General features: G+C 44.6%; 1 protein-coding gene across 1 annotated transcript; it reads left to right on the top strand.

Annotated features, from left to right (window-relative positions):
* Window positions 1-6,251: 6,251 nt before the first annotated feature.
* T265_14995 (hypothetical protein) lies at window positions 6,252-9,804 on the top strand (the record flags this gene model as incomplete). The annotated part of the gene is made up of 2 exons (XM_009176142.1): window positions 6,252-6,597; window positions 9,709-9,804. 2 exons carry the CDS (start codon window positions 6,318-6,320, stop codon window positions 9,792-9,794), a joined length of 366 nt encoding a protein of 121 aa, XP_009174406.1.
* Between the last annotated feature and the right edge of the window lie 5,805 nt (window positions 9,805-15,609).

The following is a 15,609-nucleotide window of genomic DNA, read 5'->3' on the forward strand; positions in this document are numbered from 1 at the left end:
TAATAGTATTAAAAGCCCTTCAGTGAAGAGAAGAGGAAATGAGTGGATAATGGAGGGAACCTAGTGCTGGCCTGTCAAGCACACTGAGGTGCCTATACCACCATCAATGCGCACTGGTAGCTGACTCGAAATCAAGCCACGCATGCCAAAAGATAAAATGATCGATGCACCACCAGCTAGATTTTCGTCATCTACATGTTTAGCCAATCAAAGAAAGTCAGGCCAAATGGCCCAACAATCACAAATAACCTGGTATAAGTCGGCCACAAAGTCGCGGACAAATCGGTCAGGTCGAGCAATCAGTGGAATCAGAAGACTGGTTCAACTCGATCCCTTCATGTGTAACGGACATTGCAGCTTGCATATGTGTTTTCAACAAGTTGATGGATGACGAATGTCTGCGCCGTCAGCACACCCCTGAAGAGTGATTAGGACCAAGCCGCATGTTTCAACATGCACAGCAAATGAGGAAGCATGAATGGATCGATCAAACCAACTTTTAAAGCGAGAACATTGACACATTCTATTAACATGTGACAAGCCTTTGGCTAAGCTTCACTACTGAGAAAACGCCTGGGTGAAATTTTGGTTGCTCTATTCACTTGATAACCATCCGTACCTTTGCTTGTATCTCACAAATGATACTGGTGTATGAAGCAGTCTTACTGAACTTCACTTATTTACTCCACCGGATACAAGTAGTAGAACTTTGTACGCATTAATCTCACTCGGTGAAACATTTCTTTAAGAGGCTTAACTGAAGACCGAGTGCCTGTTTTATGAAAAGGCTATAATAATGGTGCAACAAGTTAAGTCATAGAGCATCTATGCCACCACTCTTAGCGCTTTACACAAGGAAACCCTCCAGGGGAGAAGCTTCCGGCAGGATAGCCACAAAGACTGTTCAACCTCTGGTCAACCAATCAGAAGAGCTCCTTTACGTCATACCTCTAGAGTATAAGTTTATTGTAGTAAGGACTGGAACGTGCGGTAACTAAGACAGCCTATTTAGTAGATTAGAACGTCTTAAGTAAGACCCCTTCCCGAGTTCCCACTCAGTCGTTGATAGTGTCCGAGTGCCACTGCTTCCTAATTATTAACGACCAAAAATCTCCCAGGGTTGGACGTCCTAAAGTTTCCTAAGGAGTTCAAACACTCTCCTCTCAGTTCTTAACTACAACTCCTAAAAGTTGCTTCCTTTTTAGATGGACGACTCCCAGAGGAGACGTAGTTTGGAGATAACTTTCTCCGATCTTTCAAAACTCCTGTTGTACTATGGGCTTTACCGGACAGGCATTCTTCATAACAGATCAATTTAAATCACTTTCTGTAGGCAATACAGTTTGTACAATTAAGGTGACTTCCGTGATACTCAATCACTGGTTTTATGCAGGAGTCATCTGCATTGTCATCAACTTACTTTGCACACCTGAAGCCTTCAATAAGGTTTCATCAGCTGTATTCAGGACAAATTGTTGTCAATCAGACGCTGGTCACGACCATTGTTTTCTTTCGGGTGTCTTCTTGTCAACAGAACAACCAGGCGAGACCGATTACCGATTACTGATTACTGTGAAAGACATCCATTTTCAAACACCACACTACGGTTGGCTCCTGCACGATAAAAGCAACCTCCATTAGTCTACAGGACATCTTTTACTGATTAGGCAACCAGTTCCTGGTAACAATCCGGTTCTGCAACTAACCGATATCCATTGGTCATAAGGTCTGTCCCTAGACGCACTGATATAAGACCTAAATACGGCTTCTCGTGTGGCATCTTTGGTCTCAGAAAAAACATTTCACGTTGCAGACTTGACATTTTGGTGGTGGTTTGCTCCACAGCTGAGTAAGCGTTCCTAATAATTACGCGTCAAGCCTTTCGAAATCGATAATTCTTTGCATTGAGGTAGCAAGGGTATTTGGCACATGTGAGTCAAACTGCCCGTGACATCTTCCGTGAAGTAAATCATACATCAACCAGATGCCCAGAAATGCCGTCAGAACGTGCATCAACGAACTATTCCTTAGGGCCCCGGATGAGAGTAGCCTCGAATTCGGACGTGAATTGTGGCGACTATGAGAGAAATCGTGAACATTCTTGCGAATCACTCACTTAAATCTCCTTGTGGGTATGGTTTAAGGAGGGAGAGTTCTACTGTACAGCAGTCTGATTAGTGCATCGTTCCACTGGTTGATCAGGTTTCTGCTCTTAACAGTGTAGACCGTGCCTAACTCAGATGAAGACATCAATAGTGTTTGGGGTTCGTAAACGGCTATTTGGGGAACTCTAATGGTTTCACTAAGAACAACACAGCATGGGCGAACGGAAATTTCTCGGTATCTCTTTTTTGGTCAGCAAACGGCAGTCAGTCGGCAGTGAAACGGCCAAATGCCCAAAATATATTTTCACACTGTTCATCGCATTGTGATGTGCGGTTGACATGTGATTTATTACTTAATATCTGTGGCTCAGGAAGTGGCTGAAACTCTATAGGTGGTTAATTTCCTTGGTGATCCTTCGTTGACTTCATGAACGAGGGCAAAGTAGATGAGTGGTTAACCTGATATCCCGTATCGAGCGGTGGGACCTAAACTTAACTGCTAATGACATGGCCCAGTCGCGCTCCCAATGGCGCTCATGCATCCAAACGATTACTTTCAGTGCATAGCTCCCTTCCCAATCCCCTATCTAAAAGTCCACTGGCAGACCTGTATTTACGAATCAATTATGTCAACTCCCTCCTCCAGTGCCCCCTCCCCAAATCGTCGATGGACGGAACTGTATCAGCGACAACCACTGCACCACGTACGTGGTTTTCACAGCTGGTAATGATTTGTATTTACGAATCAATTATATCAACTCCCTCCTCCAATGCCCCCCCAGATCATCGATGGACGGAACTGTAGCAGCGACAACCACTGCATGACGTACGTGGTTTTCACAGCTGGTAATGATGATTAAGATGAGTGTCTATTGGAGGAAACTTGCCGGAATGTTTTCAAACGCCTTTACGTATAGCCGCACAATTTTTCTACCGATACACCAGACATCACGGAAGATGAATTGATAGATACACGGAATTGTTATATGGGGAAGCTCACCCTTTAGGTGTTGTCTGATGAGACAGTGAGTGACGAAGACGTCTCTTAACTCGAACATCCCGAAGGTTTCCCCAAAGTTTTCATTTAAACTTCAGTGTGTCCGACATTCAGAATTTACTGCCCTTGGTCAAACTCAAAAGCTTCAGCCATCTTCGTTATACCCTGTGCACCAAACATATTCACAAGATAGATACATGTAACTTCATCATGAAGGGTAAACTTTTAGTCACAGTAACTTTAGTTCTTTGAGTGGAAATGACTATGAACCGATCACAGGAGACGAAAATCCAACTCTCCACCGACTCATTCGGCAACAATAGAGCCATGGCACTTGTTTCAGACTATCTGATTCTAAATAGTGTTCACAGTGGTTTCTCACAGCCATCTACCCTATAAGATCCTTAACCAAGTACTCTTCCCCTTTCGAACGATACAACGGGCGGGGAAACTGTGCAAAGACAACCTCCACACAAACGTGACGCGAGATAGGATAAACGAGAAGTCCAAGTGAACTTCATCTGATATTACTTCTACTCCGACTTTTCGTAATACACGCGAAAGTTTGTGTTCCAGTACAACATAAGCTAGGGGACTAGTTCTGGCGGTGATCCGCGAGATGGATGTAGATGCCAGTCGTCGTCTATAGTTTTTCTAGCCTTATACGCAACAAAATAAACAATTTGCACCAGCCAAGTGCCTGCACGCAGTTGGTTACTAAATATAGACTGAATATGTATGGCGTATGTTTTATTCCGGTGTTGATTTCGAATTCAGTCGGAATAACTAGACAAACAGACATTTGAGCTTCACACCATTTTGAAAGGCTTTGATAAAGCTTAAGATACTATCCGAACAGTAAAGCTTCCTTAAAGCAACCTACATTACTTCTCCATTAACTGCAACGAAGGCCTTAAAGCAATCCACAAACCGTCTCTAGAGTAATACTTATTTCACTCGTCAATCGAGACCGTCTCAACACTAACTTTCAGGAAGGATTTCTTCCAGATTGCCAGCTACCAGTCAACTGAGTGAGACGTGAGCCACAGCCATGCCTGCTGCGTAGAGTAGACTAAGTATGTAGTAGCCCGCCCACCTTCCAACGACTTCCTTTTCCTTTATTCATAGCAGTCATTTTCTAATTCTCGGAGTCTTGCGGAACTTTTTCCTGTCCCCAATACTGTGCATGTCAGGTGAATAAATCTGTTTCGCAGCGTCGGTTTTCCAAGGGTTATGAACTACGCAGAAAAGCCATTAAGTCTCCCTTCTCCTAGACTTTGCACCTGGTTTGCTGTAACTGCGAAAGGTCTTTGACAGCAGTTAAGTCATCCGAGCTGCTTTCATAATGAAGGTGAGTTTCCAGCTCAACTTGATATCTTCTGTCTGTCTGAGTATTGGAGAAAATTGCTTTCTCTGAACTGCCAATTTTTCTCTGTTTTTTAGATTTCACCGGGTTCTTTTGTTTTCTATTAACTTAGAACGCAAATAAATCGTTCCATAGATGCCTTTAATTTTTACAAAAGTTCCTTGTGAAAATGGTTATTCTCTTTTGGACCTCATCTCATCCTTTTTTGTAGTAAGCGTCTGAGAAATTTTGCCCCGGTGCTTCTGAGTTGCTTTCAAGCTACTGCATTTGTTCGACCATCCCTTGTCTTCAGAGACCTCGAATTCTCCCCTTGGATCAAGGTGAATTGCGACGAATCATTCTTATTGATAAAATTTCATCTCTCCTCTTGCTTTATTCCATTTATACCCATTAAGGCTGCTTGCATATGCTTGTGTTTGATTACACCGGATTTCGAGTACACTTAGGACTTGATTATTCATAAGCTCTTGCGTTATGGCTTGGCAAAACTTAGACACAGTTTCCCGGTTAATCACCTTCCATGCACCTAACTTAGATAAGGTTCTTAATGGTCCGTGAGGGACTTGATTATGCATAAGCCCTTGTGTTATGGCTTGGCACACTTTCCCGGTTAATCACCTCCCATGCACCCAACTTAGATAAGGTTCTTAATGGTCCGTGAGGTGATTGGGTTATAATCTAGTTTTACTGTGTTGTGTGTTGTGCCTTCTTAGAATTGTATAAATGTTGTAGACCGCAATGTATCATGTATCTGAGTTTTACCACGCTTTGTGGTGATTGAGTGTATGGGCACGCCTATCCAGAGAGTTGGAGACGATCATGCGTGTGCACAGGTACCGAGGGTTGGTGCGGTGCCGTCTGCAGCTGCGCACTTTAACTACGATGAAGCAGGTGTCATATACTCCCTAACAGATAGTGTCTCCAAAGAAATACTCCCGAATGAGATATGGCAGTTGAATTCAAGTTGTGGTTGAGATAACGAATAGAAAACATGTCTTTTTTGTGTTTAACTAATAGAGTAATTTGCTGGCACACGGAACCACAGTAACCGTAAACTTCTATGTTTCTAGCGGGTTGTACTGACGAGGTAAGAAGCGCGGTTGCTAAAACTTGTTGCCCTTCTGTGAGGCTGCACGGACAGGGGTCCCCAAAAAATTGCTTTTTTAACTAATCTCCTCTCTTTTCCCATTTGTAATGACCCACGTGATTAAGAGCGATGACTGTAATGCAGTCCAACCGAAATAGTGCTGCACGGACAGGGGTCCCCAAAACATTGCTTTTTTAACTAACCTCCCCTCTTTTTACATTTGTAATGACCCACGTGATTAAGAACGATGACTGTAATGCAGTCCAACCGAAATACAGAATTGACGTATTTCTTGTTAACCGGTCGCCGCTCAATAAACTCCCCAAAGTCTGCCAATCACTACCAAGCCACAATCGATTTGCGGCCAAATGTGGTGCCAATTAGAAATACCGAAATAATGCCTGAGTTTATCAAATATTAGATTAGCATATGATGTTGGTGGTAAAGTTGGTTAAAGGGCTTGTCAGTTCATAGTCAAAAAGGTATCAGTTTCTTAGGCTACTCATAGGTGATGGTTACTGCGTTTCTATGCGCCCTTACTCTCACGACAGTACAGCAGTTGAGGAGGTTATGCCTTTTCGCACCCCATCATTGTATCAGGGGCCAATATGTCCTACCTTGTCGCATGCACTTTTTGGACTTGTTTGTAAACTTCCGTTGACCTATTCAAATCACGATCGATAGATCACGTATTCGCGTGACAGCCGCTTCCAAGAACAGGGGCAGTGGGCTCTCACCAAAGACCTTGGCGTGTACAAACTAATGACAACACTCGGCAATAACGCTGCCGACGAGAACCAGGAGATTGTGCAGCAAATTGAACGGATCCAAAACCACAAGAATGTACAAGGATTAATTTTGGTCAACGCGGAGGGTAATCCGATTCGGTCGAATTTAGATAATTCCACATCGCTCCAGTACACGAGACATATGGAAGAGCTACGAGTCATCACTGACCACGTAGTGCGTGATTTGGACCCCTGTGACGAACTGGTTGTGCTACGTGTGCGCACGAAGGTGAACGAAATCATGGTGCTTCCTGGTGAGTCCCCCTCATTACAATTCATGCAAATATTGATTCCTTCGATCGGCTAAAAAAAGGGGTCAAAACCATCGGTTGTAGATGAAATAGAACGAAATCATGGTGCTTCCTGGTGAGTCTCTCCTCATCACAATGTATTCAAACATTGACTCCTTCGGTCGGTTAGAAAAAGAGTCAAAACCATCGGCTGTAGATGAAATGTGCGTTGATATGCCCGCCTAGCTTGATATTTTGCTTGCGCTTGTAGGAACCTCATCAATACATTCTCCAACCCTGCAGCAGTGATGCCTCTACTGTCGGTGGCTGAACGAGTGAATTGCCAAGCTTGGCGATTAGACCACCAGCCACGAAGCCGCAAGATCCAATCCAGTGCATAATTGTGCGAGCTGGATTAGGGTAACATCTGAAACGATCGCAATGTATATTTACGGCAGAATTTCGTCATCTTCCAGCATTAAAATAGATACGCGTCGGGATCGGTTGCAAGTTATGCGTTGCAGCTGATATTTGAAGTGAACGCACGATTCATATGACGGCAGAGTAGCCTAAAGGGTCTAAAAGTCTATGAATCCGAATCTCTTCATCTGGCCCATAATCACTTAGTCCTGATTCGTAGTAAGATAACAGCATCTGGGTAACCCCTAAGTACACGTGAGTACGAAAAATGTACCCGTTACGAATTAAAACACAGAGCCCAGAAGTGCGCTAATCCGTCCTATTCGGCCATCTGGTGCCGCTATTACGGTTGGTGAACTGAGGTTAGGGGTCTTGTCGCCATACTTAGGCCGGCTGTTATGGACCTACAATGGCTTCTGGAGGCTGAACTGCCATAAATTCAAAAGTCCTGTTGCTACGTCGGATGCAGTTGTCAATTTGGAAACTAGGGGTGCCCACTCGAACAACCTCTAGCTGTTGGTGCGCATCCAAATCCAATGGAGTGAGCTCATTCACTAACGGGAGTTAGTTACGGTGGATCGGTAGCCTTCAGCTGCCACTTCCCGCTTGTAACAACGCTGTTTTTTAACCCTCGTCGATTACCAGTCGCTGCCTCAAACGCTTGAACACTTCACATATCAGCACATCATCCACATCACTGCACCTTACCATTTTGAGGAAGTATTGAATCAGTTCATTGGAGCTATTTGCATCATATTACACTAAAGTTCAGTATATTTGAGGTGCAAAGGCATCTCAGTCAACGCGTGCATCTATGGTGCCAACCTTTGACGCTGGCAATTGAGTCGCGGTATGTTTCATAAACAGGCATATGTGATTTTAAGGAATGTGATATTTGAGAATGTCAACAACGTTGGTGCCGTCAGCTGGTGGAAAAAACAGCAGTAGCCATTGAAGCTGAATAATTTGAATTTGACTATAACCTTTTATACCGAACAGAAGTGCATCCAACCGTCCATTCAATGCTTCAAATTGGTTTTCACTTATAGGTACGTGTCATAATGTAGGTCAGTATTAGTGAAGCATCCGCAAACGCACCAGTTTTGTTCATTTACTCAACTACTGTGTTTTACCAGAAAATACATCGGACTAAGCTAAAACTGTGTCCTCAAGACGTGCCTCCCTAGTTAAACAGCCCAGGGAAAATCAGATGCGAAGCAAAAAAGGTATAAGGTTTGTTATGCGGTACAACAGGAACGTACTGTCTAAACGAGCAATCAAATTCAATAACGACAAACATCTATGTCGTTAAGTTCTTTGTTTGAGTTCGATGACACGCAACGTCTCGCACATTTCGGTAGTTTGTTGCTCCTGGTCTCCTGTAATCCAATGCTAACAAATAATCAACTAACTTAGATTCAGTCAGGTGGGAATTAGAGCAAGGCTATAAAATGGAATTTCTTTATTACTATTTAGTTGACCTAGAAGAGTCACCAACATGGTATTTTACTCTGGATGACTGACAAGTTACGAGATCTTCGAATGAGACAAATTCTTTCGCTTATTTGTACAGGTGAGAAGAAAGTACTGAGCTATCCTAGACCTAAATTCCAGTGTTCAAACTGTGAGATATCCGGTTGACGATCTTACTACAGTCCACAAAAATGAGAATATTTATTCAGTAGATTTCTCTGCTGCGGTATTCTCTCAGGTGAAATTCCGTGAGACGCTCAATTTCTTGTCTCACTCAACGACCAGGCTAGAACGATTAACAAAATGATTATGCATCCTCAGGATCCAAAACAGCTTGAAGCATAATATCACCATCGTCACCAACAACACAGTGCAATAAAGCGACCGGGTGATAGGCCCATCCATCCTGGCCTAATGGATCAGGGTGAGTCTTGTGTTGCCTGCAACAAGGACAACAGTATCCTTAGGGCTTACGTTGGCCCGGTCATTCGTATTGAATGTTTGCTTGATTAAACCATTTTCAGCACTGTGTGTGGAGTGTCAAAGTTTGACAGCAAGCTGCGAATGTGATGCCATTGCATGTCACGTTGCATACATAGCCTACCAAAAACCAGCCTCTAGAGCGGATCCATCAGAAGTAAGCGATGAAACTGTTTTTACGACTAATCCGGAAATCACTCACTGGACAAATTAGTCCTATGGATGATACCATTTTGCACCGGTCTATTAGGAACCAAAGCTTGCACGGTGTGTGCTCAGTGGCCACGGTAGTGGTAAAATACAATGAAACAAAGGAGTCATGGGTGGCTCAACTACTTGTAGAATGCTGGAACTAGGTCTCTATTCCACTGCGCTGTTCTTCACGCATAAAGGCTTTCTCTAAACAGACTGATGCTTTGTACGAAAGACTATACTCGTGCTCAACGCTAATATTGCCGTCAGTGGTGACGATAAAATGAAGAAAACCTTGACAGAAGGTTAGAAAATAGGTAACATTCCACCCTATTTGATATGGTGCCTTGGGAGAAAACACATGATTGTTTAGCCAGTTAACTCCAAACGTAATGCGTTTCAAGCATATGCGCACCACAGTTCTGAAGCGTGAAAAATTGACAAACTTCGTAGTTGACTCTTCACAAATGATTATGCTTTAAGGACGCCAGTTGTAACTGCTTTATTGAGCAGAAACTGTGACTTGCACATTATGAGTACACGATAAACCTGACTACTTCTAACCTACAGAAAAAGGCTGCCTTGTGGTTTGCATACAAGCCAGAGAAGATCACCTGGACGAAGTGCGCATCGAAGGCAAACAGTCACAAAGCTGAAACCAGAGTAGAAAGTACAATAATATTTCCGAAAATTTTTTCTTGTTTTCTTTTAATTCTGGGTTTGAACCAGTTTTAAGGTAGCAAGAAGAGGAACAATTAGAAACCATAAGAAACCACCCATTTTCCCAATCCCCATACTTGAAAGCTCACTGAGAGACGTGTATTTATCAGCTCCCACCTCCAACACGCAGCTACCAAACTGGCAACTACAACCACTATACGAAACGTACGCTGGTAATGATGATGACACAAGATGTGCTTTGAGAAGTCCATTGTGGTGATCGTCCGAAATATGCATCTAGCTAAACGCGCGCAATAGCACGCTTACTTAATAAACGAAGCCTAGTCCATGTTCTTCATGAATTTTGATATCCTTTCCATGCATGCGATCCGCAACCAGTTTTCGAGTTCAAGAATGAAACCACCGGCATGAGGCGCCTGTTCGTAGCCTCAGAAGTGGCCTTGGACTAACAAGGTCTTCGTTGCAAATTCAATTTTACGTAACTGTTAGTGCTGGGCTTAGCAACTGCCTAGGCTCGGGCAACCTGGCATGACAGCTAGGCACATAAAAACTGTTAGTGCAATTCGCTTCCTCCCTTCCGCTGCGTGGCCAACGCTGCTGGTCACAATTTGTAACAGTCCGTCATGGTTACCTGCTAACCACGTAGTAACTCGGGACAAAAGTTCACAGACCGGCTGGAAACGTTTTGTTTAGGGGTCGACTTGTATCAGAGTAATCACGAAGCTAGACGGAGTAATCTCTCTCACGATCGAGGACTTAACTTTCCGACTGCAAGCCTAAAAGATACAATGCAACAATTGTGTGATATTAATAACCATTAGGCTGCAATAACAACTTTCCTTTATTTCAAAGCATCCACTTTCTTGTTAATCGGATTAGCCGGAGTATCGATCGAGGAGTGAAATGAAAGGATCTCGTAGTTTTCATCTTGTAACACAAAAAGCTAAAGGCAAACTCTACAACTCTTCTAGTTTCACGCGCTCTATCAAAAACACTGAAAACTATTGAGAAAAGGCTCCATTGTGCAAACAACCTCCAGAAGAAACACCACTAAAGCCACTAGTTGGTCTCGGGTGCCTTAAAGCCTTCAAACTTATCAACCCATTAAACATCCGATTTCACATTCGGTTTCTCAAATATAAATACTAAACATGCGGAACGGTTCGCAGTTCACCCTCCGGATCCGATCCATTAAATAGTCCGCCCAACAAGATTTGATTCAGCATTCCCTTACTTCTGAATACACTTATTTCAGTTTATGACGTTGAGATATACCTGTAGTATGCACTCTATGGAAGCACCAGCGGACAGTGATTCTCCGGAGGTATCTATACACGGCACTCCCTGTGGATGGAAACGGTGTAAACGGATGAAAACCGTGACTAACGGTGATACTACCGATGGGAGGGCATGCGAATAGTATGTTTTCGCGTAAATCCACTTGCATCTCTTGAAAAGTGAGATCTATTACTGAATTTGTGGAGTCGCTCTGTAGCATTCGCTTGCAACTGAGTAACAGTCAACGAATATCTAGAAGAGTCCAGGAAGACGCCTTCAAGGAGAATATGGAAATTCAGTTTTGCAAACAAGATGCATGAGAGTTTTGCTCCCCTGTCCAATAGTTTGGAACTGTCCAGTTGACATTTTCTAATAACTCCACTGCGAAGGCCTTCTTCCTTCAACCTGTAGTATGTACTCAATGGAAGCACCAGGGGACAGTGACTCTCCGGAGGTATCTATACACGACAATCTCTGTGGATGGAAAACCGAAATAAAGCCCATGAGCCGAAGCCCAGCAAGCAAGGTTGTGCATAACCAATACTTACATATAAGTCACCGAACTGGCATACACCGTATACTACAACTCAGGTAGACTGCCTATCTGATGAGCGCCAAAAAGGGTGAAATCGGCCGTGGGCTGTCGAAGAGTTTTCAGCAACCTTGTGAGTAGTTTCAGGTAGACTCAACTTTTGGGGCAACGGAGAAAGTGGTACGTTTGAAGAACTGGGATTTCTCAAGTTTACCTTAGTTCACTCATGAGACCAAACAGCGTGTTATTCACCGAGGAACAGTAGAATAAAAGAATGGAAGCCACATGTTAGAGGCGATGGCTGGATCAGTTCATTAACGTCGAATGTTTGTCCGGTGTCAGATATTGAGAGCTGCGCAGTGGAGGCGATAGCTTTGACGCAAAACCGTCACTGGCTGTGGGACAGTCATACTTATCAGGGTCACTAACCTGTCACTAACCTGCTTGTCACGTGGTCCACATTCGGGAAGACGGTATTTATCAACGCGATTGAACTGACTAGTAAGGCTTTGCACTCTTCGTGTATAGATTACGTACCGACCACCTCTGTGTTGTCTCCACTCGACACAAGGCAAACGGTCCTCGACATAAGAAGCAAGTGACCTAATCAGCGTAACATGTGGATGGTGGCCAGACGAGCAATCGAGGGAGAGTGAACTTTCAGGAAAACCATTTGGCGTACTTCGACATCACTGATTAGAGTTTCCAGTGGTCCACATTCGGGAAGACGGTATTTATCAACGCGATTGAACTGACTAGTAAGGCTTTGCACTCTTCGTGTATAGATTACGTACCGACCACCTCTGTGTTGTCTCCACTCGACACAAGGCAAACGGTCCTCGACATAAGAAGCAAGTGACCTAATCAGCGTAACATGTGGATGGTGGCCAGACGAGCAATCGAGGGAGAGTGAACTTTCAGGAAAACCATTTGGCGTACTTCGACATCACTGATTTAGAGTTTCCACAGAAATCACATGATGCCTTGGAGGCAACTCTGATCGGACACAGAGAGCCCACAAAGGTCTTCAAATGCAGCGGACACATCTCTGATGCACAAATAGGACAGATCGAACCCTTGGCAATGAAACTGTTGGTCGTTGGTTTGTTCGCTGAGCTGGGCAACTCGATCGCAAACGTCTCACCGCAAATCGAGGTGACATCATCTGTTCGTTGTTATGGAGCGCGGTGAAGCGTAGCGATGGAGGAAGGACACCGTTGTATGACACCACAGGTGGAAATTTGCCGTAGGTACGTCAGAGCCCACGGTAGGATGCATAAGAAGGCCTTATAAGAGACAAGAATTTAGTAGGGACACCGCCTCTAGACAATTCCACCGTTTCTGACTATCAAGGTAGTCAGAAGCAGACTTAAGACTACCATTGTTGGTCATCGGAAGGAGTGCTGCAGTTCTAACACTTCCCACAAGGTCAGGATATGATTAGTCCGACCACGACCAGGGCGAAACCCAGCTTGATTTTCGCAAATCTGATTCTCCCGATGACAACCAATGTGCGTAGAATGATGCCAGAGAACAATCTCGAAGCTAGGTGATGCCCCGGTGGTTCGGAGGTTCTTGCACCGCTTTTAAATATGGGAATCATCATCGAAGCGTCCCACACTGTTGGAATTTTTTCCAGAAAGTTTTCGAAAATGGTCGTTAGGTTGGCGACGACGGGTTTGCCACCTTCTCCGAAGAGTGCAGGATGCAAATCGTCTGACCCATGTACTTTGTTGCACTGAAGCAATGAAAGTGGAAATTGGACTTCCATCGACGACGTCAGACTAGCATCCGCGTCCCACTCGGGCTCAGCTAGTCATTCCACAGGGTGAGTTGATGGGGCTCAGCTGATCTTTCCTTCAAAGTGTTCAGTCTATCGTTCAAGACGAGCTATCTGTAAGCGGATCGAGGTCCCGTCCTTTTGGGATGTAGTTTCACTAAGACTACTCTCCTCGGACCAGCTGATCGGATTAGCTGGAACAGTGTGTGATTGTTCTCCGTTGCGAAAGCCTCTTCAACTTCCCGGAGCAAGCCACTTTGAACTGATTCAAAATTCTGACCCAAAAGGTGGTGAGAGAATGTAGAGCCTTGTTCGGAAAACACTTGTTCCAGTCTTGAATAAGAGCCGTGAGACAGCGGTTGTTAGGGTTTTCTTGGGGAACCCTGCCCGAAGGTAACGACTCAGTAGTCTGACCCACTAATCCAAGGTGTAAGACACGATGATATGGTCGGAGTCAAGTGGTGTACTCCAGAAAGAACGACAGTCATGCATCGAAGCCCTCCACGGGTAACTGTTTGCCATATGATCCAAGTGAGTCCACGACTGGTTTCCAATTTGTAGCCTCCAAGTCACAAGATGGTGGCTAAAAACAACTGGTGTTTAGCAAATAATTGAAAAGTCCGTTCCCTATTATCCATGCGGCGAGCGTCAACCCCGAATCGACCACCAAGATGGGCCGAACTGCGCGTCCACGTCACCAGCCAGAATCATGATCGAAGCAACCGCAACAAATCCCCATAGCGATATTTCTCAGCCTCAGAGCTGTATCAGTCGGGACGTACGCTTACACAACAAACAAATATCATTTGTCATGTCGAGGTACATGGAGCTTGATTGAACCAGTGTCACCCTGACAGCTCAGACCACTGGTTAATGGGACTCAGTCCAGTAGGACGCATCCAGGATAAGTATAACTCTCACACAGTCAATACCACCAGCCAGACAACCGAAGAATGTGAAAAACTTGGGTTGGCTCCGATTGGCTTGAGATGAATGACCGAACTGGGGTCGGACATGCTGAACCTTTAGTATTTGAGTTCCAGCCAGTACAGCCCGCAAGATCATTGTAAGACAGATGCACGACCACCCCAACAGGGATGGTATGATATAGTTGAAAGCAAACGTCGATGGTCTTCACAACGAGTGGTTTAATTTAAAGCCGCCCCTGTATTGTCTAGTTAGTTTGCTAGACGAACATGATCTCCAGACAGATTTGCCTATACAGGCCAGAATAAAACTATCACCAGACAGCATCCTACGGATCAGCTAGTCATTCCACAGGGTGAGTTGATGGGGCTCAGCTGATCTTTCCTTCAAAGTGTTCAGTCTATCGTTCAAGACGAGCTATCTGTAAGCGGATCGAGGTCCCGTCCTTTTGGGATGTAGTTTCACTAAGACTACTCTCCTCGGACCAGCTGATCGGATTAGCTGGAACAGTGTGTGATTGTTCTCCGTTGCGAAAGCCTCTTCAACTTCCCGGAGCAAGCCACTTTGAACTGATTCAAAATTCTGACCCAAAAGGTGGTGAGAGAATGTAGAGCCTTGTTCGGAAAACACTTGTTCCAGTCTTGAATAAGAGCCGTGAGACAGCGGTTGTTAGGGTTTTCTTGGGGAACCCTGCCCGAAGGTAACGACTCAGTAGTCTGACCCACTAATCCAAGGTGTAAGACACGATGATATGGTCGGAGTCAAGTGGTGTACTCCAGAAAGAACGACAGTCATGCATCGAAGCCCTCCACGGGTAACTGTTTGCCATATGATCCAAGTGAGTCCACGACTGGTTTCCAATTTGTAGCCTCCAAGTCACAAGATGGTGGCTAAAAACAACTGGTGTTTAGCAAATAATTGAAAAGTCCGTTCCCTATTATCCATGCGGCGAGCGTCAACCCCGAATCGACCACCAAGATGGGCCGAACTGCGCGTCCACGTCACCAGCCAGAATCATGATCGAAGCAACCGCAACAAATCCCCATAGCGATATTTCTCAGCCTCAGAGCTGTATCAGTCGGGACGTACGCTTACACAACAAACAAATATCATTTGTCATGTCGAGGTACATGGAGCTTGATTGAACCAGTGTCACCCTGACAGCTCAGACCACTGGTTAATGGGACTCAGTCCAGTAGGACGCATCCAGGATAAGTATAACTCTCACACAGTCAATACCACCAGCCAGACAACCGAAGAATGTGAAAAACTT

Source organism: Opisthorchis viverrini (assembly GCF_000715545.1).
Source record: "Opisthorchis viverrini unplaced genomic scaffold opera_v5_318, whole genome shotgun sequence".
Classification (NCBI taxonomy): domain Eukaryota; kingdom Metazoa; phylum Platyhelminthes; class Trematoda; order Opisthorchiida; family Opisthorchiidae; genus Opisthorchis; species Opisthorchis viverrini.